The 27,469-nt window shown below is 40.8% G+C and overlaps 1 protein-coding gene across 3 annotated transcripts in view; it reads left to right on the top strand.

Annotated features, from left to right (window-relative positions):
- Positions 1 to 9,628: 9,628 nt before the first annotated feature.
- LOC141472746 (glutamate carboxypeptidase 2-like) overlaps positions 9,629 to 27,469 on the top strand; it is a 29,410-nt gene continuing 11,569 nt past the window's right edge. Inside the window, exons 1-9 of one of the 3 annotated variants that reach the window (XM_074159956.1) lie at positions 9,629 to 9,746; positions 11,132 to 11,240; positions 13,861 to 14,047; positions 14,833 to 14,934; positions 19,600 to 19,725; positions 21,635 to 21,821; positions 23,673 to 23,766; positions 25,894 to 25,992; positions 27,103 to 27,188. In XM_074159956.1, the coding sequence (XP_074016057.1) occupies positions 9,629 to 9,746; positions 11,132 to 11,240; positions 13,861 to 14,047; positions 14,833 to 14,934; positions 19,600 to 19,725; positions 21,635 to 21,821; positions 23,673 to 23,766; positions 25,894 to 25,992; positions 27,103 to 27,188 (1,108 nt within the window). The remainder of the gene's footprint in view (positions 9,747 to 11,131; positions 11,241 to 13,860; positions 14,048 to 14,832; positions 14,935 to 19,599; positions 19,726 to 21,634; positions 21,822 to 23,672; positions 23,767 to 25,893; positions 25,993 to 27,102; positions 27,189 to 27,469) is intronic. The other 2 variants (XM_074159963.1, XM_074159973.1) reach the window with 2 other exon arrangements.

Below are 27,469 nucleotides of genomic sequence, written 5' to 3'. Positions count from 1 at the left end.
TTCTTGAAGTGAATTTCTTTCTTAAACCAATATCAAATTCACTGACTGAACATGGGGAAACAGATGTTAGAACGTCCTTTTCACATAGAGTTTCAGAGAACTGATGATTTCTCTTTAGAGGTCAGGGCAGGAGAAAGCATTTTTCCCCTTACACTGCAGTACTTTCACAAGAGTTATTTTAAAGCGTTGTTTATTTCTTGCCTTGTCTTTCTTCAGCTTCTGTCTTTAATCTGAACTCTGTCCTTTGCTCATACTTTTTTTCTACTGCTGCATATCCTTTTATTGCTCTCTCAATTGCTTTTTTATCAGGAGGTTGAGTGTACTTCAATTTGTCCTTCGCATGGTGATCACACAAAGTTCAGGAGTCTGATTTACTTGTGTATCATTCCAATTTCACACCAGTGCAGTTTCTTTTTAAAGAGACTAGAGAATAAGACTGCCGTGATTCAGGTCAACACTACAGATTTGTATGCAGTACTGAAAATCAGTGAAATACTTAGGTGTCTGTTTGGGGGACAGTTCATTTGAGCCTCTGTGATATTTTTCAAGGAAAGACATTGCTTGAAATATGCAGACAAATGGGGGGGGGCGGGAAGGGAACTCTCCCCACTTTTTACTGACAGCAGAAATTATGATACAGTAAGTGGAACTTTCCCTGGTAGCATTTGTTTCTACATGCATACACTGTATAACCATCTTTGTCAAAACAACTTGCCTTTCAGTAACAGCGCTTGCAAAGACGAAGAACTAGTCAGCTCATCATCTGAAAGTCAAGTGTGGACTTAAGTAATACGACTGGCTTGGATTCAGGGAAGTAATTGTAGTCTTGTGGTCAGGACATAGGGCTGAGAAATCAGAGACCTTCCTGTCTACTACAGTGACCTCAGACAAGTCAGAAAGAGTCTGTACTTCAGACTCAATGAGGATTAAAAGAAGTACCCTGAATAAAGTGCTTCAAACTGCGCAGAATAAATAGTGCTACCTAAGGCCAAGTATTCTAATCCCTCCATATAATAAAAGAAATAAAAAGAAGAAAAAAAAGAGTATGAAATCTCCAACCACAGAACTATCTTGAATAGGATAAAAATTGAAACAGACACTGTAAACTTCTGGAGCAAATATTTATTTCTTACATCTGACCACAAAAAATCCCACAGAGAATTATTAGCCTCTCATTTCTGAGAAAAGGAAATTCACAACAGGAAACTATTAAAAAAATAACCTTCATATTTTGCATTACAATGCAATCACATGACAAACACAAATGTCCATAACAGTGGTGCCTATTTTTAGCTTGTTTTTAAAATTTAAAGCTGCTATGTCTTGCTCATCAACATAATTGAAATGGATCCGTGCTTCTGACTACATATACTAAATCTCTTCAAACTGCAATCAAAGATCTTAAAGAACAAACAGGTAGGAGCAAACAAAAATGCCAAAAGACAGTGGGACTGAGTGCACCCTCAGCAAGTTTGCTGATGACACCAAGCTGTGTTGTGTGGTTGACACTCTGGAGAGAAGGGATGCTATCCAGAGGGACCTCGGCAAGGTTGAGAGATGGGCCCATGCCAACCTCATGAAGTTCAACCGGGCCATGTGCAAGGTCCTGCATGTGGGTCATGGCAACCCCAGGCACAAATACAGGTTGGGCAGAGAATGGATTGAGAGCCGCCCTGAGGAGAAGGACTTAGGGGGTGTTGGTGGATGAGAAGCTCAACATGAGCCGGCAGTGTGCTGGCAGCCCAGAAAGCCAGCTGCATTCTCAGTTGCATCAAGAGAATTGTGGCCAGCAGGTCGAGGGAGGTGATTCTGCCCCTCTCCTCTGCTCTGGTGAGACCCCACCTGGAATACTGTGTCCAGCTCTGGAGCCCTCAGCACAGGAAGGACATGGACCTGCCAGAGCAAGTCCAGAGGAGGGCCACAAAGATGATCAGAAGGCTGGAGCACCTCTCCTATGAGGACAGGCTGAGAGAGTTGGGGTTGTTCAGCCTGGAGAAGAAAAGGCTCCAGGAAGACCTTACAGCCGCTATCCAACACTTAAAGGGGGCCTACAGGAGAGATGGGGAGGGACTCTTTATCAGGAGGTGTAGTGACAGGACAAGGGGTAATGGTTTTAAATTGGAAGAGGGAAGACTTAGATTAGATATTAGAAAGAAATTCTTTACTGTGAAGGTGGTGAGACACTGGAACAGGTTGCCCAGAGAAATTGTGGATGCCCCATCCCTGGAAATGTTCAAGACCAGGCTGGATGGGGCTTTGAGCAACCTGGTCTAGGGGGAAGTGTCCCAGCCCATGGCAGGGGGGTTGGAACTTGATGATCTTTAAGGTCCCTTCTAACTCTAACCATTCTATGATTCTGAGATATATAACAGTAATAACCACAGCAACAAAACTATTCTGTAGAATTCAAAGAATACATACTGGCTAACTGTGACTCACCATCAGGGTTATTTTACAGGCAATACAATTTACGTCTGTGTAGGTAAGCACAGAAAAAATGCCTCTTACCCTTTGCTCCCTGTAGTGTACAAAAACTAGGATATTAGTAGGTTTCAGAGCATTCCAGTGAAGCTATGAGGAAAGTAAAAATGATCTGGATGCTCATCTTAAGGCAGTTGCAACATGACAAACTTGCAGTTTATTGATTTCTCAGAGGAGAAAGGCACATAATTTGATATTAGCTATGCTATAACATCCAAGAGGATTTCCATGTATACATCATTAATTCTGCTCCATTCTCCTTGTTTTCCACATTGGCATCCCAGTCTTTGCTAGAAGACCCACCATAAGAATTTGTGCCTGCTATATGTGAAAGATCAATGCCCTAGGAAGGCAAAAGCTGAAAACAGCCACAGAATAAATTGCCTTTCTGTAAAAACTTGTTCTCAGTCCACAGAAAGATTCAAGGCAGTTCAGCCATCATGGGGTTAATCCTGCAGTAATAACAGGCCATTAATGTTCTCGTGGTGACACTAACACAGGGCAGCTTGACCTGATTTAACATTCTGTTGCCACAAAACAGGCAGATACTCCCTGGGTCACCTTTTGCCATGTCTGCAGCTTGTCTGACTGCTCCACAGGCCAATTCAACACCATAAACCAGCAGCAAACTGAAGTTGAGAGAAGTAAACACCCTTCTGTGCCATACTGATGAAGCCTAATGAATCAGTTCATGAGCCATCCAGCGAACATCACAATTGGGAGAGAAGTGACTTGTGAAGCCAACAGCAGGAGTAAACAGCAAAAGTTCCCTCATTTAGTACGGCAAGCTGTTAAATCAGTGCAGGCACTTTTACTTAGCTTTATCCTCCTGCATCTTGCAACACTGGAGCTGAGACAATCTATTACAATTCAGAAATACCTCAGGTCTTTCCATGTGTAGCACAGACCCTTAGAGGCCTTTATACTAGTTCACAGTACTTTCCTCTTCCTTCTTTTACAAAGCACTACCCCAAAATGCTGTACTATTTGAATAACCAGACTCCCTTCTGCAAATAGATGGATAGTCACCTCTATCACTTCTGTAGAAGCTAAAGTGTTCCAGCATTTCATTAGCAAGCCCCAGAAGATGGAAGCATAATTATTTCTGACAGAATAACTAATGTCACCATTCAAGACAGAAGGGAGTTAACAGAAGAGCACACCTGAGCAGGTAGTTACTATGGCCAATTCATTGCCATTTACATTAGGGCATAAGAATGGATTCCCTTGCAGCATTTTAAGAGCTGGGAGAGGAGGAAAGAGTATAAAGAAAGCAACTCAGAAGAGAGAAGGAGGACAAAATGAGTAGGAAAGCATCCCTGCCACTGCTGCTTTTTTTGATAGACAACAGAGCCTCAGCTGAAGGGATGTTATTACAGCAATTTAAATACTCCACAACGTATGGACAAGGCACAAACCCAACATGGAAAGCTAGTAAACCTGACTACCAAAAATTAATATCGGGGAGCTGCTGTTTACATTTACTTTTATCATTGCTCAGTGCTTCATGTAGGCACAGAGGCAGCATTCTGACTTCTTTATTCAGAGACCCATACGGAGAAAGATATTAAGAAAGCTTAAGTTTTGTTTCCAGTACATAAGCATATGTGGCACCTTGCAGAATAGGGTGTTTTAGAATCACTGCAGTGATGTGAAAATCAAAAGCAGCATGATTTCTAGGCCCCTGAGCAAGTTTTATTTATGTAATTTCTATTGAAATACACAAGACGAGTACATAGTAAGGGAAAGGAAAACACAAGTTATAAACCTATTTATTATTTGCATGACTACAGCCCATAAGTAAAAAGCATGAAGCTGTTATTTTGAATAGTTTGAAAATATGAAGCTAAAATAAAGTGTAAAAAAAGTTTTCTAGGTGAAAAGTCTTCTAGGTTTCATTTCCTGCTCTTCTATTGACACTTTACAACAATACATCTACTTTAATTCACTCATGAAGTATATAACAATAACTTCTATCAGAAACACTTCAAATTTAATTAGTGAGTGGTTCTATAGCATAATAGAGTCTTGGTACTCATGAATTTCTTTACTTTTTTTCAAAATAAATGATTTAATCCTACAGAACCCTTGGGAGCTAGGCAACTCTTTTCATTTCACTATCTGTATCACAAATTTCTAACAGAGAAACACAGATTTTAACATTTACAAAGCAGACTGCCTATTAATCTACAAGAAACCCTCCATTAAAATCACAGAATAATGGAAAAATGTTAGAAGGTATCCAGGGAGGTCAATTCAGACCAACTCCTGCCCAAAACAGAGCTAACCTCCAAGTTAGATCATGTTGCACAGGGCTTTGTTCAGTTTTTTTGAAAAGCACTAAGAATTTATACGCCGCATCTTTGGGCAGCCTGTTCTAGTGCTTACCCACTCCCATGCTGAAGGACCTGTAATCATGAGACTTCTTCTAGTTGCTTAAAGAAGACTTCATCCATTTTCTCGCCTTGAGAGAGCAGTCAGTAGCAGATGAACCACATGATGTCCCCTTGCTGGCCGCCCCTCAAACTTTGGCACACAAGCTCTCAGCCAGCCTGTCACCGATTCCACAGCAGAACTCCCTGCATTTGAGCACAGAGTCTTTCACAGTTAAAACTGTAACCAAGACTGGCAGCTATAAGCAAACACACCTTTGTTTGACAAGCTAGAAAAGCTGTCCTCAGACACTACAGTAGTGTTATCTAGACTCTAAACTGGCTGTTTCTCCAGTGGGTTGTAAGTGATATAACTGGTTTCACCTTTTCTTTATCCTCTAACCAAAAGAGTTTGGAAGGTCCTGTCCCAATTGCCTATCAAACTAACTTTGTGTCTCAGAGGAATGAATCATAGAATCACAGAATCATCCACTGCAAAACCTGCCACTGAGACTTTTCCCCACCCTTCCCCAAATCCCAAACCTGACTAAACTCACAGCATGCATTTAGCAGGTACATCAGGAATCACCTTCCTTCTCACCGCCCCCCTCCCCCCCCAAAAAAAAGATTTTTAATCCTTACTTGCAGCAAATTAACGTGACAACGTTTTCACATGCTGAAGGACTAGCAAAGAATAAGGTATTAATTCTGCAGGAAAGCTGCCCAGCAGCAAAGGACCTGGGGGTATGCCATCAGTGTGCCCAGGTGGCCAAGAAGGCCAACAGCATCCTGGCCTGTATCAGGAACAGCGTGGTGAGCAGGACTCAGGAAGTGATTGTCCCCCTGTACTTGGCACTGGTGAGGCCCCATCTTGAGTACTGTGTCCAGTTTTGGGCCCCCTCACTACAAGAAAGACAGAGAGGTGCTGGAGCGGGTCCAGAGAAGGGCAGCAAAGCTGGTGAGGGGTCTGGAGAACAAGTCTTATGAGGAGCAGCTGAGGGAGCTGGGGTTGTTCAGCCTAGAGAAGAGGAGGCCAAGGGGAGACCTTATCCCTCTGTACAACTCCCTGAAAGGAGGTTGTGGAGAGGTGGTGGTCGGTCTCTTCTCCCAAGTAACAAGAGCAAATGGCCTCAAGCTGCGCCAGGGGAGGTTTAGGATGGATATTAGGAAAAATTTTTACACTGAAAGGGTTATTAAGCATTGGAATGGGCTGCCCAGGGAAGTGGTGGAGTCACCATCCCTGGCGGTATTTAAAACATGGGTAGATGTAGTGCTTAGAGATGTGGTTTAGTGGTGGTTTTGTCAGTGTTAGGTTGATGGTTGGACTAGATGATCTGAAAGGTCCCTTCCAACCTAGACAATTCTATAATACTATGAAGCTACCACAGAAGTTGATCTTATTGTATCTGTGTTTGAACAGCACCTTAACATACAGCTACGTTCCTCAACACCTTGCAAGTACAGATCCTACCTAAAATAGTCACATTAAATTGACCTAAGGATAACTGTGTCATGATAAATTGTATGCAAAAGGATAATCCTAACCAAAACATGCCTAAGAATTGCATCTCAGAAAACAGTGAGTTTGTTTCTTCAGGTGGATGAATTGAAAAAATATTTTTTTTCATACATTCCTCACATCTAAGAGATAAGAAAAATAACTTAAAATCCTCTGATTAGTAGAAGATTTTCCACTAAAGCATAGCAAGAGAAGAAGCATTAACTTTTCATACTTTTGGTTTATTGAACATTTTGGGTTTAGTGAAATGGCTTTGCCTGCAAAATGACCTATACAATTCTGTATAGGAACGAGTATAACATTTTATGCATTTATCATCATTGTAATTTGTTCTTGAATAAAGCTTTCCTATGCCCTTTGGCTGCTGCTATTTTGTATTTTAGGTTCATAATGTCCCGTCCAAGCTGCAGGCACACTGGAAGACTATATATAAAATGTCTCAAAGCAGTAATTCAGAGCTTCTAAGTGGTGTGGGCAGGTCAATTAGTTTCAGAGTACTGAACAGCACCAAACTTTTGACAATATTCCCATCTCAGTTTCCTTACTGTTCCTTTCTGTCGTATTTTACTTGAATAAGTGTGGCCATAAGCCACTGGGATTTATTAAATCTCTCTGGAATATTAATCAAGAGATAAGATATGCTTTTACTCAGCACCTAGTCCCATGGTGCTTCATTAACTTAATTTCCAAGTGCTTCAAACAGAAATTAGCTGATCCAGGAGTTCTTCCAAGTTCCTATGCCCAAAGGTGTCCCAGCCATATTAATCTTTTTAGGAATACCAGAAGACATGTTCCATTCTTCAGCCCACTTAACTTAAGCATCGCATGGACTTCAGCTTCCATCAATAAGCAGTGGTGGAGTAACAAACATGGGCACGTTATGCCCCTCTAGGTACAGAATTGGTAAGGAAAGCAGAAGGCTGGGTAGGGGTATAACCTTTCACTGTGCTCAATTCCAAACTTAGGTTCCCTGTATATTATAGGGGAGAGCTGGCTATTCCAGAATGGTATCTACGACAGCCAGCACGCTGAGGACAACTTGGCAGGCGTCTGGGTTTGACTTGACAATGTGGCAGAGTACCCTGCTGAGAGTATCATTAAAAGCAGGGCTTTTGCACAATAGGGCCAGACTGCATAGGATAGTATGAAGCAGGAGACAAGATTAATATCACAAATACTGGCATTTTTTTTTAGTATCTATCTGGTCATTTGGAGATTTTTGTATTTTATAAAATTTTGAAGCATGCTACTGCTGTGTCATTGGTGTATTGCTCTTTGCAACCAACACTTCTGCTTTCCACAGAGCCCATCTACTGGTCTTGCACTAAGATTTCCTAGTGCAATGGGCTCTGCAGATGAGGTCAGTCGAAGTCCAGTGTCTGGAATTCATCCTAGACTTAGGTTTTGTCTGCATCAGCAAGTGTAGTGCAATAGGAGCAGTCCTGTAGAGTGCATGCACTTGCTGTTGAGAACAGGCTGCACATAATACATGTGGACATGGACACACATAACTACAGACTTTATGTCCTAAACATCAGCTGCCTCCCTAGCTGGCACCTTAGCTGGGGTTCCGAGGATGAAAACCCACGCAGACTCCAGGAGGTCACCTCTGCGTGCAAAGTTTCGCTCTGTTCATGGACCTAAAGGTACAGCCTCATTCCAAATGTGATGACCCAACTGAATGGAGAGGTTTTTCCAAAACCATACAGTGGGATTTTAAGAGGTGGAAAAGAGGTGGAAAAGGAATTTCATCTCCTGATGAAATTCAACAAGGGCAAGCGTAGGGTGCTGGGGAGGAATAACCCCATGCACCAGTACAGGTTGGGGGCTGACCTGCTGGAGAGTACCTTTGTGGAAAAAGACCTGAGAGTCCTGGTGGACAACAGGATGACCATGAGCCAGCAATGTGCCCTTGTGGCCAAGAAGACCAATGGCATCCTGGGGTGCATCAGGAAGAGTGTGACCAGCAGGTCGAGGGAGGTCATCCTCCTCCTCTACTCCACCCTGGTGAGGCCACATCTGGAGTACTGTGTCCAGTTCTGGGCTCCCCAGTTCAAGAAGGACAGGGAACTGCTGGAGAGGGTACAGCAGAGGGCTACGAAAATGATTAGGGGCCTGGAGCATCTCTCTTACGAGGCGAGGTTGAGGGAAGAGTGAGGGGGGATCTGATCAACACCTATAAATACTTAAAGGGTGGGTGTCAAGAGGATGGGACCAGTCTTTTTTCAGTGGTGCCCAGTGACAGGACAAGAGGTAATGGGCACAAACTTGAACATAGGAAGTTCCATCTAAACATGAGGAGGAACTTCTTTACTTTGAGGGTGGCAGAGCACTGGAACAGGCTGCCCGGGGAGGTGGTCATCTGAATGTTTCCATCTCTGGAGACATTCAAAACCTGCCTGGACATGTTCCTATGCAACCTGCTCTGGGTGGCCCTCCTTTGGCAGGGGGGTTGGATAAGATGATCTCCAGAGGTCCCTTCCAATCCCATATCATTCTGTGATTCTGTGATACTATGAAGAGACTCTGGCAAAGTCAAGGGTGTACAAAGTTTCAGTCTTGTCCTCAAGCCAGCAGCTGGGCTGAACCCGTGCTCTTTGGGGTTGTACCTGTGTAAGCTGGAAAGAAACATGGTGCACAGAGATGTGTGGTAGTCAACCCACCTCCACAGGGGCACATACCTCTCTCAAGAGTCTTTATCACCTTCCAGAGACTATTGGGTATTGGGGTAGAGTATTTCTTAAAATAATTCTCTTAAAATAATGGCTTTTTCCTTTTGTTTCCCTTCACGTTTGCCCTGCTGGTGATGCCAGCTCCGGTGCATGCCCTGTGGAGGAAGGCATGGCGCCTCTCTGTGCGGAACCGCCAGGGTGAGCCAGGCCTGGAAACCATCACTTCAGCTCCTCACCGCACTCTGTAGCAAGTTAAAAGTAATATGGGGTGGCAGGGTGTCCGGGGCAAGCAGGGAGAGAGGGGGAAGGCAGAGGGAAGGTGGGCACGCCGGGACCGACTGACAGAGCTCAGCGAGAGCGCGGCACCCGGGCGGGCTCCGACATCACCAGCGATGGAGAGAGCGCCTTACCCCGGGGCGGTGGAGGAGACCGGAGCCTTCCCGGGCGGCACCGGGCTGAGGCGGGAGCCAGCCGCGGACGGGGCCGCGACGAACGTCCGGCGTCCGCCCGCCCCCTGCCGCCTCCGGGGCGGGTCGGGACGCGGCGGGACTTCGGCCGGCAGTGCCGGGAGCGGCGCGTCAGCCATGTGGACGTTGCTCGGCGCCGCCACGGAGCCGGCGGGCTCCAAGGCAGCCAGCGGCCGCTTCTGGGCTATCGTCCTGGGAGCAGCGGCGGGGCTCTTTCTCCTCGGGTTCCTCATCGGTACAGTGCAGACTTGACCCTCACTTCGGACGGTGCCGGGGGGGGGCTCTCCCGGCCACCCTCGGCCCTGTCAGCTGGGAGAGGTGGCTCGGAGCCGGGCCGAGGAAGGGCCGGGTGGGGGGTAAGGAGCGGGCGGGCTGCCAGCGCCCGGGGCTTTGTGCCGGGGTTGCCCGAGGTGCGTCCGTGCTCGGCCCGGCCGACACCTCCCTCCCTCCCAGCACCTCAGGCCGGTCCGGGCCAGGCACCGACCCCTCCTGAGATTCCTGGCTCCTCCGCAGGAGAAGGGATCTGCGGTCCAGATAGTCTTTATGGCTGGGTTTTCGATTTCCTTCTAAATGAAGTAGTTATGCCCGGAAGAGGCGCAGGTTTTGTCAGAAGGGGACGGACCCTGCTGCCTTGAGACGGCACCGGCCCAAACCAGCAGGGCGGGATGCTAAATACGGGTCTGGAGGAGCGCTGACAGGAGGGGTGAAATAGTCTTTAATTTAATATCCTACCTTGGCCCAAGCAGGCAGCCTGTGGGTTGCTGCCACAAGAGATTTCCCCTCCTCTTTGGTTCGCAGATGTATCAGGGTCAGTTGAAGGAAGGAAGGAAAACAAAGGAGGCAGTTGTATTTTCAAATGCCTTTTGGTATGTACTTGGGATTCGTGCCATCGGGAAGCCCTGACTGAATCACTCTCCCATGTGGAAAGAGCCTTTCCCTGTGCCAAGGACCAGTGCCTGGCCGGTCCAGTGCCAGGCTGTCGCCCGCTCTCTGCTTCCCACCAGTTCTCTGATTGCACTGCCCGTGTACCTGCTGCTGCATTTGTCCCCAACATGTCCAGTCTCTGACTTAAAATTAAAAAAACAGATGTCAGAAACAGTTTTTTTTCTAGCCAGGTGTTCCTCTCATCACTTACTCTGGTAATGCCTGCACGGTGAGGGAAGAATTCCAGAGTAAGAGCCAGACAGACCGGAGAGTGAGAAAGGAGTTACAAGGCATCTGTTCCATACAAAGGCTGTCTGTGTTGCTGTGCTGTTTTGTAAAGCTCTGCCTTAATACTGAGCTGACTGATAGGCCTGACAGCATGATGTGCTGGTGCTAAAGGCAGATAAGTCTCCTGGGCATGAACAGTAAAATGACCGTGATGAATAAATATAGTATTTTATTCCCCTCAATATCTACCTTAGTAAATAAGTTGTCTTAATGCTGGGGGGGGGGGGTGTCTGCCACTGCCATCACCATGCAGCCTGCATTTATTAGGTTGTGGCTGCTTGTCTGCACTGAGATAAACACAGTTGCAAAATGCACAGTGAGAATCTTGTGGTGATGCCAGAGAAAAGGTGCGTGTCATGGGAATATTGCTCTGGTGTTCTTACTGTTGTATTTTGATGTGTTGTACAGGCTGGTTTGCGAAACCCACAGAAAAGAAGACATCTGTGAGTCCTCATGAGGAGATGAAGACAGCGTTTATGGGTGAAATGAAAGCTGAAAACATCAAGCAGTTTCTTTAGTAAGCAATGTCTAGACTAAAAAAAAGAAAATAAAATCCAAGCGCAAGGATGTCACCAGACAGAGGAGGGTGTGCAGGTTCTCTGCCATAGATTTTATCTCAAGTGAGATAAAAAGTCCCAGTGAGCTGTGATTGACAAAACAGTAGTTTTGATTGACATCTCAGTAGTTAAGGCAATTAAAAACTGTCCAAGCTCTTGCTCAGCCCTTGGTGAGCGCTTGTACAATGTGGAAGTTCAGCCTTTCTCTTGTGTGTCCTTTTTCTGTCTACAACTATGTTTATCTTACATTGATTTTTCTGGAAAAAACATTCACCTCAAATTAGCCTGTATGAATTAATTTAAATCAGGAGAGATTAAATGGAAAATAGCAGAGTACAGCAATGTAAAAGAGAAGAAAATCACACCAGTGTTCAAGCCTTTGGTTTTTCCTACAGCTTAGGCCTTAATACCTTATTGCTACTCTCTCTTCACATTTTGTCATGTTGTGACCAGATTTATGTGTTAATCTGTCACCATTCTGACCTTGTACTCACTTTCATGAAGAAAGATGTGTTTCCAGGCTCTTTCTTTCTGCACAGTGAATAGCTAGAACAGGCATAGTAGATATCAGCTAGTCAGCTGATGGTACATTACATGGCTCATAATAAATCTAATAGTCTTAAAGATTTAGAGTCTTTTTTAAGACCGTGGGTTTTTACCAATAATTTTTTCATCTTATCTATCCTTTAGTACTCAAATTAGTTGACTTTAAATTTACTCTTATTTCTTTTATTAAATCCTAAAAGCAAAGCTGCTAACATTTGTTTCTGAAAATTCAAAGTGGAAGGTGACAATATAGATTTTTTTTTTATCTATTACAGTTTAATTACTCTAATTAATTTCTTAAGATCTGTTACTTAGAAGCTTTAACTACAAAGAAGCCAATGAACTATTATTTGTTTATTTTAGGGATCTTGTAAACAGACTGTTTCTCTGTTAGGAGAGTGTAGTATTTGTTAAGAGCTGACAGTTATTTGTCATTCCGGGCAGCAATAGACCAGAAGTCATGGTTTATTGATAGAAAATTACTTTTTGTGTAAAGAAAGTGTTAGAGTATCAGTTATTTTAGGAGTAATCAAAAATTCAGGTTTGCCTTAAATTCCCAACCGGATTAAATAGCATGAAGTTGTATCCTGCTACAAAACTAAATGATTAAAAAGCCATTTTTGGTTTATAAGATTGTGGCAATCCCACTCATTTAAGTGCACTTGCCACAAACTATTGCTAGATAAATTAGCTGGAAAGTATGTTCTCTTTACTACATAACAGCCATGTCCTGGACTATATAAACATTGAAAACTGAAGACTTGGGATTTTTTACAGTCTTAACCTGTGTTTTGGCTCCTAAAAAGTAAGCTGTTGTTAAACAGCTCTGTAAAAGGACTCCTTTCTGCTCTCTTAATTCCGTCTCTGTGCCAACAAGAAACATTGTACCTCGTTTACTGTCCTGCAGCCAGTTCTGTGGTGAAATATGGCAGGTACTTAGTCACTGCTCAGAACTACCAGTACAGGCAATCAACAGATTAGAAGTGGAAATGAACAAAGACACAATATTCAGTTAAAAGGGAATATATACAGGAAAATATTATTGCATAAGTCAAATTTTAAGGAAAACATGAGACTTAATTCCCAACTCACAAAAAAACGGCCGTTGGCTTTAACAATAACACATAACTGTGCTCTTGGTTCAGTATGTCATTCAGAAAAGGCTAGTCCCTGTAGCAGGTACTTTTACTCCCTTCTTTATTGAAGATCCAATTTCCTTCATGAACATCAGCTGGTGTGACACATGCTTCTATGGCCTGTTGATGGCATGGTCATCTGACAGGATGAGGACATCATGATGACAACCTCATTCAATTGGGATTTTCTTCATCTCACTCTACCACTGGGCTTTCTCAATGGTCTGCACCATTTTTCTTTTCAGACAATGAGTTGCTCACTACTCATGGTATCTTTCACTGTTATTCACACTGGGTGTTTCTTTTCTCTTAAGTCACAAGCTGTTGAGTTTTTGTGTTCCTTGTTTGTAAGCCACTGTGAACTCAGTCTCTTTCGTTTGCCAACAAGACACATTCAGAGTGAACTTTTAGAAAAATCAGTGTTTGTGCCAAAATTAATTAAAATAGTGGGACCCAAGGAGAATACCCTGTTAATTAAAAGTAGCAATCAGACTAATTATGCACGTTTCTAAATTCAATACACAAAGGTAGTTGTACTCAATTCTTTTATCACTTCACAAGGAAGGTCATTCTCATTATGCATAGAAGTGATTGGCTGATGGTCACCCAGAATACAAGGAGCAAAGCAAGGACAAGACCCCACATCTGATGTCATCATTCCTTTCTTGCTAAGCCACACTGTGAGGAAGATGCAAACACCTGTGGTTTCAGGTCAGACTGAAACCCGTTACCTCAACTTACATGTAAGACAGGCAAAAGCACAGATACAGAGGAGTCTAGGTCCTTATTTAGCCTGAGTACATCTGATCATCTTTAGGGGGTATATTTCCAGCCAGGCTAAGAGGAGTTCTGATTATGAGCTGCAATGCTTGATCCTGACTCGTTTCTTTTTCTCTAGCAATTTTACACAGCTTCCTCACCTAGCAGGAACAAAGGAGAATCTGCATCTGGCACAGCAAGTCCAAGCTGAGTGGAAGGAGTTTGGTTTGGATTCTGTTCAGTTAGTTCATTATGATGTCTTGCTCTCGTACCCTGATGATACCAAGCCCAACTACATCTCAATAACTGATGAGCATGGAAATGAGGTACAGAAAACACCAGTTTTTGCAACTAGGGAACAAAATCACCTTCATACACCTGAGAAACCTGGGAAGGAAAGCTGTCCTCTGCTCTGTTAATGGTTTGGTTCTGATCCAAAGCTATGGAAACGAGGGGCTTCAATTTGCTTCTATATTTTGAATCTTTGTTTCTTTAGGTACTAGGAATACTAATAATTACCCAGATTCTTACAGCATACTGACATATATGGATTAAAGGAGAATTATGTAAGATAATTACTTTAGGTAATTAAATTGTTTTAAAATTGTTCTGTTATTTAGAAAGATGGTCTTTACTGTGGTCAGCATCATTATTTGCATTGATTCATTATACAGTATTGATAATTGTGGCAAATTTAGTTTCTTGAAGATTAGAGTTAAGGCCTCGAGTGCAGTATCACAAGTAACATCAGTTCATTACAGAGCAGCTCTAGTGCTTGTAGAAGCTCCAGGGATGAGCTGAACGCAAGTGTTTTTTACCATTATGATCTGACCTGCTCTTTTCTGCTGCACTGAGGCCACCTTAAGGGACCTTGTATTCATTTAAGCAGTATTCTGTGTGAAGAGTGGATATGGGATTTGCAAGACCACACATTGAACCTGCATACTGAAAAGGATGCTTGATGCTTGTGAAAGTTTTCGCCACTCTTCACTTAGACTTCTAAAACTAGAGTCCTTTAAACTGAAAATGCATGTGAAATGTGCCTGAATAGACAGTAGTTCTTTTCTAGATTTCCTGGTTTACCTTTTTTCCTTTTTTTCTTTCCCACTAGATTTTCAACACATCGTTATCTGAACCTCCTCCTCCAGGATATGAGGCTGTTAGAAATGTGGTGCCACCCTACAGTGCATTTTCAGCCCAAGGAATGCCTGAGGTAACATAGCAGAATAGTAAAAGAAATAGAAGTAGAAATGGAAACAGAAATAGAAGTAAGAACAGAAGGAGAAATACATATAGATGGAATACGATAGTGTAGTGTAGTAAGTGTAGCACAGAATAGCATAGAGCGATACAGGATAATGTGAAATTCATGGGTCTTAGGCTTTAGTTCAAAACCTGACGTTCCACCAGTAGGAAAGATGTCCTAGCTCTGATATTCTTGGGAGTTTTGCAATGAAGCAATGTTCAAATTGCAATGGAGCAATGTTCAAATTGAGCAGTCATACATCTATTATTTTTTTTCTCTGGTTCGAGTCAGAACTGGATTTTATTTTTACCTTTTTCTTAAAAAATATTGTAATACATCTTTAATGTTGTCAGCTGCTATAACCTTCTCCAGATATTTCTGTCACTATGCACCATTGTTTCCCATCTTGACTAACAAATAAGACTTACATTTCTGTAGCCAAATGAACAATCTAATTTTCATTGCCCAAGGCTCATGCTGACAGGTATAACTGCACAGTATACTGTGTGCTTGAAAATGGCTTTTGCCAGCATTTCTAGCTGGCGGTAAAAGTGTTGCTGTGATCTGAGCTTAGCACTAATCCTTTCTATCTTGTACCAGCTGACGGGCTTTCTTTTATAAAGCTGGCCTGCATAACAGGAGTTTTCTATCCTGTGATCGTTAGTGGTTTCAATTAATATTTTGTAAGATTAGAAAATTTTTTTGTTCTCAGTATCTTTCCTGTCTATACATTCTATACATAGAATAACATAGGTTGGCAGGGCCCTCTGGAGGTCATCTGGTCCTGTCTCTGCTTTAAAGTTGGATCTGACCTTGAAACCTGCTAACAATGCTTTTACTCACACAGCCCATTACTAGAGTCATGTACTTCCTGAAGCTTGTTAATGAGCTGTGCAAGTCCAGAAAACAAAAGGTATCCTGTATTTGCCTCAGATACTCGAAGGAAGCTGGAGAACCAGGCAGATAGCGTGTACCCTAGGATATGACAGCTTTGAGTATTTCAAGAATTGCAGTGGGAATTTTAGAACATAATGTAAGGTAAAATTCATGGATTCTGACTCTGTATCATAACATAATATCCCCCCAAAAAGATGGAATAACTTCACTGCTTTATTTGTTTTCTGAAGAGCTACAGTAAGTGATGGGATATGGGAAATAATAAAAACAAATTTTAAAAGCTGCAGCTTCCTCTTTAGAAGATGATTTTATTTTAATTAAATATAAGAACATTGTTTCTGAAAAAAAATAAATAAAAGACAGATTGTCTTTTCAAAATATGACATTTAATTAAAATATTATATTCACCTTATTACATACTGCTTTGACAAAAGCTCCAGGTTCCTAGCTAGCGCTGGTGGCAATAGCATTCTCCAGTGAGCAGTTGCCTGCACCCGTACAGCAAACAGGGAGCATTTATATAGCTCAGCAGTGGGAATATTCAGTAGGTTCAGGGCCCTTCTGAGTTCTCCCAGGCCTTTTTATGTATTTTATGTTAAAAACCCTTCTATTAAAAACCAGAACTAAGCTGTGGAGAGAGATATTTGGAACTTGCCAAGTACAGTTTCTCTTTCTGTACATTAATTTTGTGAACAATTCCTGCATAAAGCTCCAAGTTCAAGGGAGAAGGCTGTAAAGTACCTGCATCACAGGCTAACTGTAGTCTTATGAGTAGGCAGCTTCCCGGAAAGTGGTGGAAATGGATCAAAGTTCTTGAGAGGCCCAGAACGCAGCTCTCACATTTTCTGGGTGAGCGCTCTAATCAGGGAGATGCAGAAATACAGTTCAGCTCTGCTAGCACTGTTACTTTTTCCTGCAGCTGCTTTTTAAGAATAAGTGGCATTGGCTCTGTTTTGAAGTTTAAATACTGTCAGAGTGGGATAGGAGCCACTTGCCTGCTAGAGTGAGATCCTGCAGAGATTTAGAAGTAGTTCCTGCTCATTTCAGGTTCTCAGTAGATGGAAGATGGAATATATCCTGGTCTGTTACACAGATTGTCAGAAAATGTATGTTTCTTCTGTGGTGTGTTTTAACTAAATGCCAATAAACAGTCAGATGAAAAGAGTTAAGCTTTGAGCAGAAACTGCTTTTAACAGAAATATTGAGCAGAAAGCAGACAAAGTAGTGAAGTCACATTCTATCAGACAGTAGTAGTAGTTTGGAACGTTAATATCATAAATAATGATAAAATTCTGGTCTTCCCTTCCTTTTTAAGTGACTGCAAAAGTACTCCCATCTAGTTAATGATGGTCACAAGTAAGAGGTGTGCTTGAGGTCTCTAACTATGCTAAAAGAGGCCAGACAAGAAATTTTATGAGTCCACACTACATTCTCAAAGCTTTTATTTTGCAATAGTTCTACAAACATGAGGGATTTCATCACATCACTAGTAAATTATGATAAAAAAGTGTCACAATTCTCTGATAAGAAATGTACTGCTTCAATATAGTTCTTAGTCCTGTTAATAAAGGTTAAAGATGAAGAATTTTCAGATGCTAAAAAAATTTAATTAAGAAAGCCTAATTTACTATAAAATGTATCAAATATTGCCAGAATCTTCAAGTTAAGTACTTTTTAATGTAATTTCAGATATCTAGAGATTGAATAAATATAAATTATTCTGCAACACCAGGAAAAATGCTACAAATACAGATTATATACTTTATATCATAGTTATGAGAGCTTCTTCTAAAGATCAGAGCTGTTCTTTTCTTTATGTGATGGTATCTACTTAATCAAAGACATTATTTTAAAAAACCCTGTAAAGTGTGGACAGGTTTTCACCATAAAATGTTACTCTCATGTTAACTTGGTTCGCACTTCATTGTAGAACAAGGGCACTGAATGTGAGAACCCAGCAGGTTGCTAGTAATTGCTATAATTACAGCTCTGCAATTATATAATCCAAACTAATGAAATCAACATTTTTGTATATGTCAGGACAAGAGGTAATGGGCACAAACTTGAACATAGGAAGTTCCATCTAAACATGAGAAGGAACTTCTTTACTTTGAGGGTGGCAGAGCACTGGAACAGGCTGCCAGAGAGGCGGTGGAGTCTCCGTCTCTGGAGACATTCAAAACCCACCTGGAGATGTTCCTGTGCAACCTGCTCTAGGTGGGCCTGCGTTGGCAGGGGGGTTGGACTAGATGATCTCCAGAAGTCTCTTCCAACTCCATATCATTCTGTGATTCTGCCAGAAAAAATACAATAGCCTACAAATATAGATATTCTATACAAGACTCTAAAGAATCTAAAAAAATACTCTAGAATCATAGAATTGTCTAAGTTGGAAGGGACTTTAAGATCATCTAGTCCAACCATCAACCTAACTCTGATAAAAGACATCACTAAACCATATCACTAAGCTCTATGTCAACCCGTCTTTTAAATACCTCCAGGGATGGTGCCTCAACCGCTTCCCTGGGCAGCCTATTCCTATGCTTAATAACCCTTTCAGTGTAAAAAATTATATTAAAATGGAGGACCAAATTCCCCTTTTGCTTAATCTAAATAGACTGGAAGAGCTGTCTTGACTTTAGGAGAATTGCACTTGATTTTACTGGGAGGAAAGACTACTCCATAAATTCAGAAAAGCCTTCCCAAGAGTAATCCTTGTGTTTATGAATTATTCTCAGAACACAGAGGACCAAATCTGCTGTATGAGACATATATATGATAACATATGAATGCTATTATTTGAGACCACCTGAATGTCTACTCAGCAATTTTTATCAGTGTAAGAGATTTAAGATAAGGTACCTTTTTGAAATTAAATTGAAGATCTCTCTGGAGGTATCTGGTAATATGAAAAAATGCACTAAGGAAGAGTTTCCTGTTTCCTAATTTTAGTTGTCTGAAATTATAGGGATTTTCCCTTAACCAGTCTTTGAGGCTTGTTATGGGCATTTACTCTAAGACAGTCTTTGATGTGTAATCAATGAGAGGGCAATTTATTCCTTCCTAAAATAGGTGTTTAAAACAGGTTTGGGGTGAATTCTTCTGGAAAGGGTAAGTTCTCAGAGAACTTCCCAGCTCTTCATTGGCTATGGAGTGCACTACAGGACCTTCCTAGACAAGGCACACAACTTTTAGGTAGCTGACATTAAGGAAGAGGAATCACGCATCAAGTACTGAATAACATGATTGAAACACAATAATGAAGAATGCTTTATTCATGTGCAATGTGTATTTATTTTGACAGTCCTGTAGCTTCTGCTGTATTGAATAATAATCGAGTCCTGATAATTACATAGGATATTGGCATCATTTAGTTTACTGCATAAAATATTTACTGTGGTGTCTGGGTCCAAAATACCTCCAGCTGTCCAAGACTGACTACAGCTTAAACAGACTACGAAGACAAGTAAATGTGCTCTGAGCATTTACTCTAAGTGTTTCTGATTCAGAAGTCCTATCTTAACTCTCCATTGAGGACAAACTCTGGCAGCTTTGGATGGTAGGAGTCCAAATTCATCAGAAGTCACTTGCCTACCTAATTGTCTCATGATGAAAGAAGAATTTGTACCAGAGCCCGTCCCAGAGCATATTGTTCCCAGCTTATTCTCTTACTAGATCATGTCCTCCTTTTGACATGATCATTGACATTCTTCTTTCAAATTCTACCTCTATCAGGGTGAGTTAGTGTATGTGAATTATGGCCGCACTGAGGACTTCTTTAAGCTGGAACGTGAAATGGGAATTAACTGTACTGGAAAGATTGTTATTGCCAGATATGGGAAGATATTCAGAGGAAATAAGGTAATGCCTTTATATAAAAATGTTACTCGTGCTGTCCTTCAGTTAATTTCAAGAGACTGAAACACTTACTAAAGTGTTCTGGAGATTTTATCATAACTGAGTTTTTCATAGAGCTGTGCTCAAAGATTATTCTCTCTTAGAAGACAAAAAATATATATTTAATATGTATATAATACATCTATAGGATAAAAGTAAATAAATTGGAAAATGTTCTGTATTTTTATATTCATTTGCATACTATAAAGAGTTCCAAAATATTACTAACATTCTTGGGTAATACACTCTTTTGAACTAGACTGTTCTTCCCTATTGGTTCAGCTGTGCTTTAAGCTGCCTGTATTGTATTTCTTTATAATGGTTTCTGTGTGCCAGGCAGAGACTATAACTATATGGAGGTTATTACAAATTCTGTATTTTTTTTATTCAATGTCCTTGTCATATAAATATTTTTAAACTACAGATTTCTGAATATTTCCGTGGCCTGACAGGAAAGCACATAATCATGTGCATACTTCAGGCATACGCTCAAGTTATTTCCTGAATAGGGATATAAGAAGACAGTCTGTTTGAAGTGTGTTTGGCTCTTGTACAAAAATTAGTTTGACCCTAATTTTGACAGGACTATAATTTGTATTTCTCAGTTACGCTGAATCTCCTCGCTGGAATGCTAACTCTTACTATATGCTCTTGACTAAGCTTTTGTGAGCTTTTGAGCGGGTAACTCACTGGTTTACATACATACCATTTTCACCAGTGAAAAGTGACATGTAACTCATGTTCTAGGTCAGATAATATTTTCACTAAATTATTTACCACTCTTAAAGATACTATCTGAATGGAAAAGACTTAAAAATTGAAGAAGGTATTGCCATCTATGAATCTTTTATTAAAATTAAATACAAACACCTCAGAGTCACTACTATTTATAGGGGCAGTTGTCCTTGTGGTTTAGAAATTACATGCTCTCGTTGACACAAGGGGATGATACGTTCATTCATTTCTAATGACTGTTTATATACTGAAGAATTCGGTAGGCTGTATAAAATCTGGAGAACTGTACTGTGATTTTCAAACTTCCTAATGGTGTGCAAGAATAGGATAGAAGATTAAGGCAAGTACTGTATTTCCTTAAAAAAGCTATGCTATTTCTGAATTAAAATACCCAAATTTAAAACTGTTGAGGATTGGTTGTCACTCAGTCACTATACATCACTTTCTTATCTAGTGGCAAAACAGATTGGGATGTCACAATGATCTATACTTTCTCTCTCTCACTCTCCACCAAACAGGATTATACAATAACAAAGTCACATGAGAACACTTTTTAAAATCAAAATAGCATGCAGGTCCGTCCTTCTGCTGTAGTAAACCTAAGCCTAATGAAGTAGCCTCTTTGGATTTATTCTTGTTCACAGCCAAAGACAGTCTCAAGCTCTCCAATAATAATGTTTCTGTGTAGTCTGAAGCCTGAGATACGTTAGGAGATGGTTTAGGTAAATCAAGTTAATACATGACTAAAGAAAGATAAGATGGCATCAATGTGATACAGTTTTTTCCATCCATGATACGTACATTTCAATAGTCAGTTGATTGTATTGATCTGGATGACAGAATACAAACTCAGGTTATGTAGTAATACTGTGAAGGATGCTTTCCATGTTAATGCAGTTGTCTCCTAACTAAAATTCAGAGCAACAGCAAACCTCTTCTTTCCTATGGAACCTGATATCTGCATATATATTTTCAGGAAATTCTATGATATGAGATAGTTATGGGCCCTTTACTTAGCCCAAGCAATGTAAGAGGCCTTGAGGAATAATCACTGAAATTTATGCTACTTTCTTTTGCCCTTCAAACTCTTGTGTCAAGCTATAAAGAGCTGAATAGAGACCGGAGATGTGCTTTGCAGGTGAAGAATGCTGAATTGGCAGGTGCCAAGGGACTTATTCTATACTCCGACCCTGCTGACTACTGCGCCCCAGGAGTAGATCCCTACCCAAACGGCTGGAACCTTCCAGGTGGAGGAGCTCAGCGTGGAAATGTATTAAACCTGAATGGGGCTGGGGATCCTCTGACACCAGGTTATCCTGCAAAAGGTGAGTGACACTGAAAAGTCATGCTCTGAGGGTCTGGTTTCAGGAAGGTAGGGAAACGTAATGGGAATGTTCTTTCCCTTGGAACAAAACTCATTTTTTCTTGGTCTTTCTGTTGTTCAAAAGAGGCAGCTTTGGGCTTCACATCAGTTGGCCACTTCTGCAAATGGTGCATGAGAGAAAGTGAGGGGGTGTTAAGGGAGTCACACAGCACAGTGCTGGGCTGCTTAACTTCGCAGACATACCCACAAGTATTCGACAGCTAAAGCCCTAGTCTTTTCTTTCTGTTTCTCATCAGTAAGTCAGCAAGGAGCCAGCCAGCACAGCTCACAGATTGCTTTGCTTTTGCAGTTCTCCTTTCTGCAGGATTTGGGCTGCTTTCCCTCCACAAGAGCCCCTGCTGGCAATGCTGAGATCTTTTCTGCTGGGATTCCTGTCACCTGGCTGCAGCTGAGGCTCTTGAGAAGATGAGTGTTCCCCACTGGTTCATCATCTTCACCCCATGCTTCCTCAGCTGCTTATTTGAGCTCTGCCTAAGCTGTTTCATTTAGCACCTAACCCAGATCATTTTAACTGAAATGTGTTAAGAACCATTCATGCCAGCACTTGAGCCAGCATATCTGAGGGAGGCAATCGTCTCAATTAGAGTCGTCCCTAAGCGATGGGGAAAGTTGCCTTTAGCCACCAGCACTTGAACTGGAAGAGGACATGCATTCACAATGGCAGCATGGCAGGAGCAGCCCATGAGGAAGACTTCTGGTTCCTCATGCTTCTGTCAGTGATCCCATAGATGAATCCTTGCCTGTTTCCCTCAACAAGGGTCCCTGTGAATGCTGTATGAAGGAGGAAACTATTCTTTTCCATACCTGCTGGCTTGCAAACATGAAATTTTGTCCACATTGTGAAAATTAAGGTTCTCATTTGTAAAAAGCCCATGAGTTGAACCTACACTTCGTTTTGTTCATGAAAACCGCAAAGCAGAATATTCAGTAGCCCAGTATATAAGATTTTACCTGCATCTCTTATCAACTGGCAAAATTTTTTAGTTCCCAGCTGAATGTTCCAAGCATCATACTACAGGCTCCTTCTTTGCTCTTCTTTCTCTGTGGCTTAGTCTGAAGTTCCTTCCCATAGAATCACAGAATCACAGAATATGGGGTTGGAAGGAACCTCTGGAGATCATCTAGTCCAACCCCCCTGCCAGAGCATGTCCACCTAGAGCAGGTTGCACAGGACCATGTCCAGGTGGGTTTTGAATGTCTCCAGAGATTCCACCACCTAAGAGAGAAGTTGTAATGGTTTTAAATTGGAAGAGGGGACATTTAGATTAGATATTAGGAGGAAATTCTTTACTGTGAGGATGGTGAGGCACTGGAACAGGTTGCCCAGGGAAGTTGTGGATGCCCCATCCCTGGAAGTGTTTAAGGCCAGGCTGGATGGGGCTTTGAGCAACCTTCTCTAGTGGAGGTGTCCCTGCCCATGGCAGGGGGGTTGGAACTTAATGATCTTTAAGGTCCCTTCCAACTCTAACCATTCTATGATTCTAAGTATTTTTAGCTAATACTAGAGAGAAGTTTTTTTACCTAAAAGCATTTCAATGCAAAAAATTAGCAAACTTTTAAAATTTCCAGCCAGCTCTAAATGCATGATTGCAGGCACTATTGGAGAACTTTTTTAGTGTTTCTCTGATAACATGTTGATAAAGCATAAAGAATGAAATCACTGAGGAAACGTCAGCCCGACTTTGAGGAAAGTGAATGATTATCCCTGACTCCAGTGTTAGGATTGTGCTATGAACTGTACAGATTCCTTCTGAGAGTTGTAAATATGAAAATATCTGCCTTTTACTTTCAGAATACACCTACCGATTAGACAAAGCCAGTGGTGTAGGTCTCCCAAAAATTCCAGTTCATCCCATTGGCTATCATGATGCTGAGTCATTACTGCGGTGAGTGTATGGGACACAGGAGGAACTTTAAGCAGACTGTTTTTTGAACGGTGTGAAAAGAAAGGGAAAAGACTTTTGCACTGTGTTTCTGCTGTAGCTGTTGATATAGTGTACGTTTGTCATTAGGTTCTCTTTAGAAGTTATCTATTATGACATATCAGATGTTGTTTGTAATCATGGCGTATCAGGATCATTTGCAACATATCATGATCAGTCAAGTATACTGAAGTTATAAAGTGCCTCTCAGTTTAAATAAAGGCAAAAATTTTTGAGGACGGTGGGATACCTGTCTTGTGAAAAAGAACACAAATTAAGTCATTCATTTGTCCAGGGAAATAGTTGCCATGTATGTTTGGTGGGACAGTATCTGTGCTGTCCTCTCTTAAATGAAGGCATGTGCTTTCTCTCATCAGGTGTATTATGTTGCATAAATAAGAAATAAATAGCGAACTAATATAAGGATACCGAGGCAACTCTGAACTTTATAGGGGAATTCATAGACAACTGTGTGTAAGTAAGTGTGCTTTCAAAACATGCAAGTGACATGATGACAGGCTACCAGCTTGCCAGAGGACAGAGTTAAAATTCATAATTATCTTAATAAACTAAATAAATTCTCTGAAAAAACTAAGATGTGATTGACTTGGAAAGTGTATCATTCCCCTAAAAATGTAGCAGTAATCATCTGTATCAACTGTAGAGGTACAGAGCAGGAAATGCCAGGGTTGGCACCAGCACCACAAGTAAGTGTTTAGGACAATAAGCGAATGTAATCTTGGGTGTGTATTCGTATAGGAATTTTATATCTAAATCACATGAGCAATCATTCTGCTCTGTTTGATGCCTCTGTTTGAATATTGAATAAAAAAAAATAAATTCTGTCTTGGTTCTTTATGCAGGTTTCCTCTGAAGTATTGAAGCAAGCTATTTTTATGAGGCAGAATTTTACTACCTTTAGTGTCTTTGCATACCTGATGTTCATTAACGTTGTTCTAGTGTTTTTCCTATTTCCTCCCAAACTTTTATGGACTAATATATCTCCAAACTCTCTTTTCTTTAAAACCTTATGGTGATCATTGTTATGAGGATAACTGCTCATAATGATAAAGGTATAGGTTTAAAACCCTGTTTTTTTCCACTGCCGACTAGCAGTGGTAGAGCAGATTAATATATATAAGTATGATGTAGTTAGATATTTCTCTTCAGTAAGTTGTAAATAATTCTGGAACTTGGTTTTAATAATTATGAATGAAATGTAAATCCTTTAAAAATACTGGGTCCTTGTTTTCACTTTTGTCTTGAGAAATCATAACTTCTAGTTATTCTTGCTGTCATATTTTTATATTAAAAATATACCAAGGACTTGAAGACATGCTGAAGTGTTCTGTGGAATAAAGCTTGACTATGCATTTATAGTAAAGGACATGCTTTTATTTACAATAAGTATATTTTGCCTAATAAGAGCCAGAACATGCAGCATATTTTTAAAAATTTTTGTTTCTCAAAAATTCATGTCAAAAATGTAAATCCTTTAGAATAGGTGAATAAGTACGGGTGATTGTGATCCACTGAATTACTGCATTTCCAGTTGTGTTAAATGAGAAAAAACATCTTGCCTTTGACAATGGAACAAGAAAAGGTGACTTGGACTGATCATGTTTCTCCAATTTTAGACAACTTTGAAACACATCAACTCTGTCTATGGTACCAGACCAAACAGTGTCCAGGGACGGGTGCTGGAAGACAACTCCCTGAGCTGTTAAACTGTTAGAATGCCCAAGTTACTCTCTGCTAATTCGAAAGCAAATGCAGTTCAAGGCAGCAGAAAGTTCCAGGGACCATTTACAAAAGGCTGATTGTATGCAAAACCTTTGGAGGCCAACAGGATAGCTGTAGGGCATTCCAAGCTGATCTCAATGCCCAGGATTATTTCTCTATGTTAATTTGCTAGTATTAATGTAGCTAAAAAGACAGATTATTCTCCTGTGGAAACTTGTAGTATAGATTTTCTAAGACAAAGGCGTGTATATGGGACCTAACACCATGTGATTCCTGGTTCCTCATTTGTGTTTGGTGCTATTGTAAGATGTCTGTAACTAATAACGTTTTGGGTTTTTTTCATAATAGTAATATGGGAGGACAAGCACCGCCGCATAGTAGCTGGAAAGGAAATCTGAATGTATCTTACAACGTGGGTCCTGGTTTCACAGCAAATTATTCTACAAGGTCAGTTTTGTTTCATAAGGAAAGCATGCTTGGGATCAGAGAAAAACAGGTAGAGCAATAGAATTTGAACAAAGGTAGAGTAGTTGGGGTTATTTGCATTATTCCTTTTATATGACCATTTCCTGGGCTGAAATGCGCTCAGTGCAAAGCTTCAGTAGATTTGCATCTTGATTGGATGGATACGACTTAATTGCTTTAATTTCCAGCTGGTCTTGAACCAGTTTCATTTGAAAAGCATCTAACTTTTGACAAACTGTTTGATGAGACTGATTGTCTTTTTAAGAACTGAATTTTTTTGTTGTCTTTTTAAAATTCATGTAGTTCCAGCTTCTAGTCTTAGATCTTGCCTTATATAAAACAGTATTAGCCCACAAATCAAGTTTTCCAGAAAAGAAAAGCTTTACCTACAGTGTCATTTCTATTGCTTCAGATTGTTTTTAAACCGATTTAGTAATTACAGTTTAGAACTAAAGTCCAGGTACTTCAGTGTTGGCTGAGCTATTGTACTGACTTCATATGAACTGTTTGACCTTTTCCCTATGTCTTAGTCCATCCACATGAAAAATTCTTTCTGAAGAATATACAGAAAACCCTTGAGGCTGAGTTGCTGCACGTCCTGCTGTGTTGTAGATAAACAAAGAAAGTCTCTTGATGCAACTCAGGTTGTCTGATTTTCTAGTGCCTGAGCTGCCACATCAATATTGGCTGTGCTGGAGTTAGTTCTAATTAGCACCAACCTCTAGATGATTAGAACTATTTACCTTTTTAACATTGGATGGTTTTCATTTTTCCTTCACTTCTCCAAATGTAAAAACTAGCTGCTAGCAAAAAATCTTTGAATTTGGAGTTCTGAGCCTGTTAGTCATATAAATCTTATTGACATCGATAATACATAGCTTTCAAGGGCTAAATGCTGTTCTTAGTTGCACAAGTATAAATCCAGAAAAAACTACACTGAAATCTTTTCAGATTTACTTTGGTTTAATGGAGGGTAAATTGGGCCAAAATGCTTTCCTTACGATTTATATTGTACACTTTTGAAAGGTGTTAAGATACTTTCTTTTCTCATCTGATGGATTTTCTCTTTGGATTTTCTTCCCAATACACTAGAAAGGTGAAAATGCACATTCATAGCAACAACGAAGTAAGAAGGATTTACAATGTGATTGGTACCATCAGAGGCACAGTGGAACCAGGTAAAGTCATTTGTCTTCAGTGTAATGTGAGCGTCCAGTGACCTCTACATGCACTTCATAGTTACAAGGGGAAAATGATGAATATAGTTTTCTCTGAAATATTGCACTACATGATCATTGGTGTTGAAATATTTATTGCACCAACTTTCATATGGTTCAGGGTATGTCAGCACTTTCACTGTAAATGCTGATTTTCAAGGGGTAGTCATAACCAAGAGAAGTATTTGTCTTCAGGCAAGTAACTTTGCAATTGAAAGAGTATTCTTTGGATATTCTTCTCT

This window comes from Numenius arquata, chromosome 1 (genome assembly GCF_964106895.1).
Source record: "Numenius arquata chromosome 1, bNumArq3.hap1.1, whole genome shotgun sequence".
In the NCBI taxonomy this organism is placed as follows: domain Eukaryota; kingdom Metazoa; phylum Chordata; class Aves; order Charadriiformes; family Scolopacidae; genus Numenius; species Numenius arquata.
The sequence above is the reverse complement of the archived record's forward strand: the minus strand, read 5'-3'. Positions and strand labels throughout refer to the sequence as shown.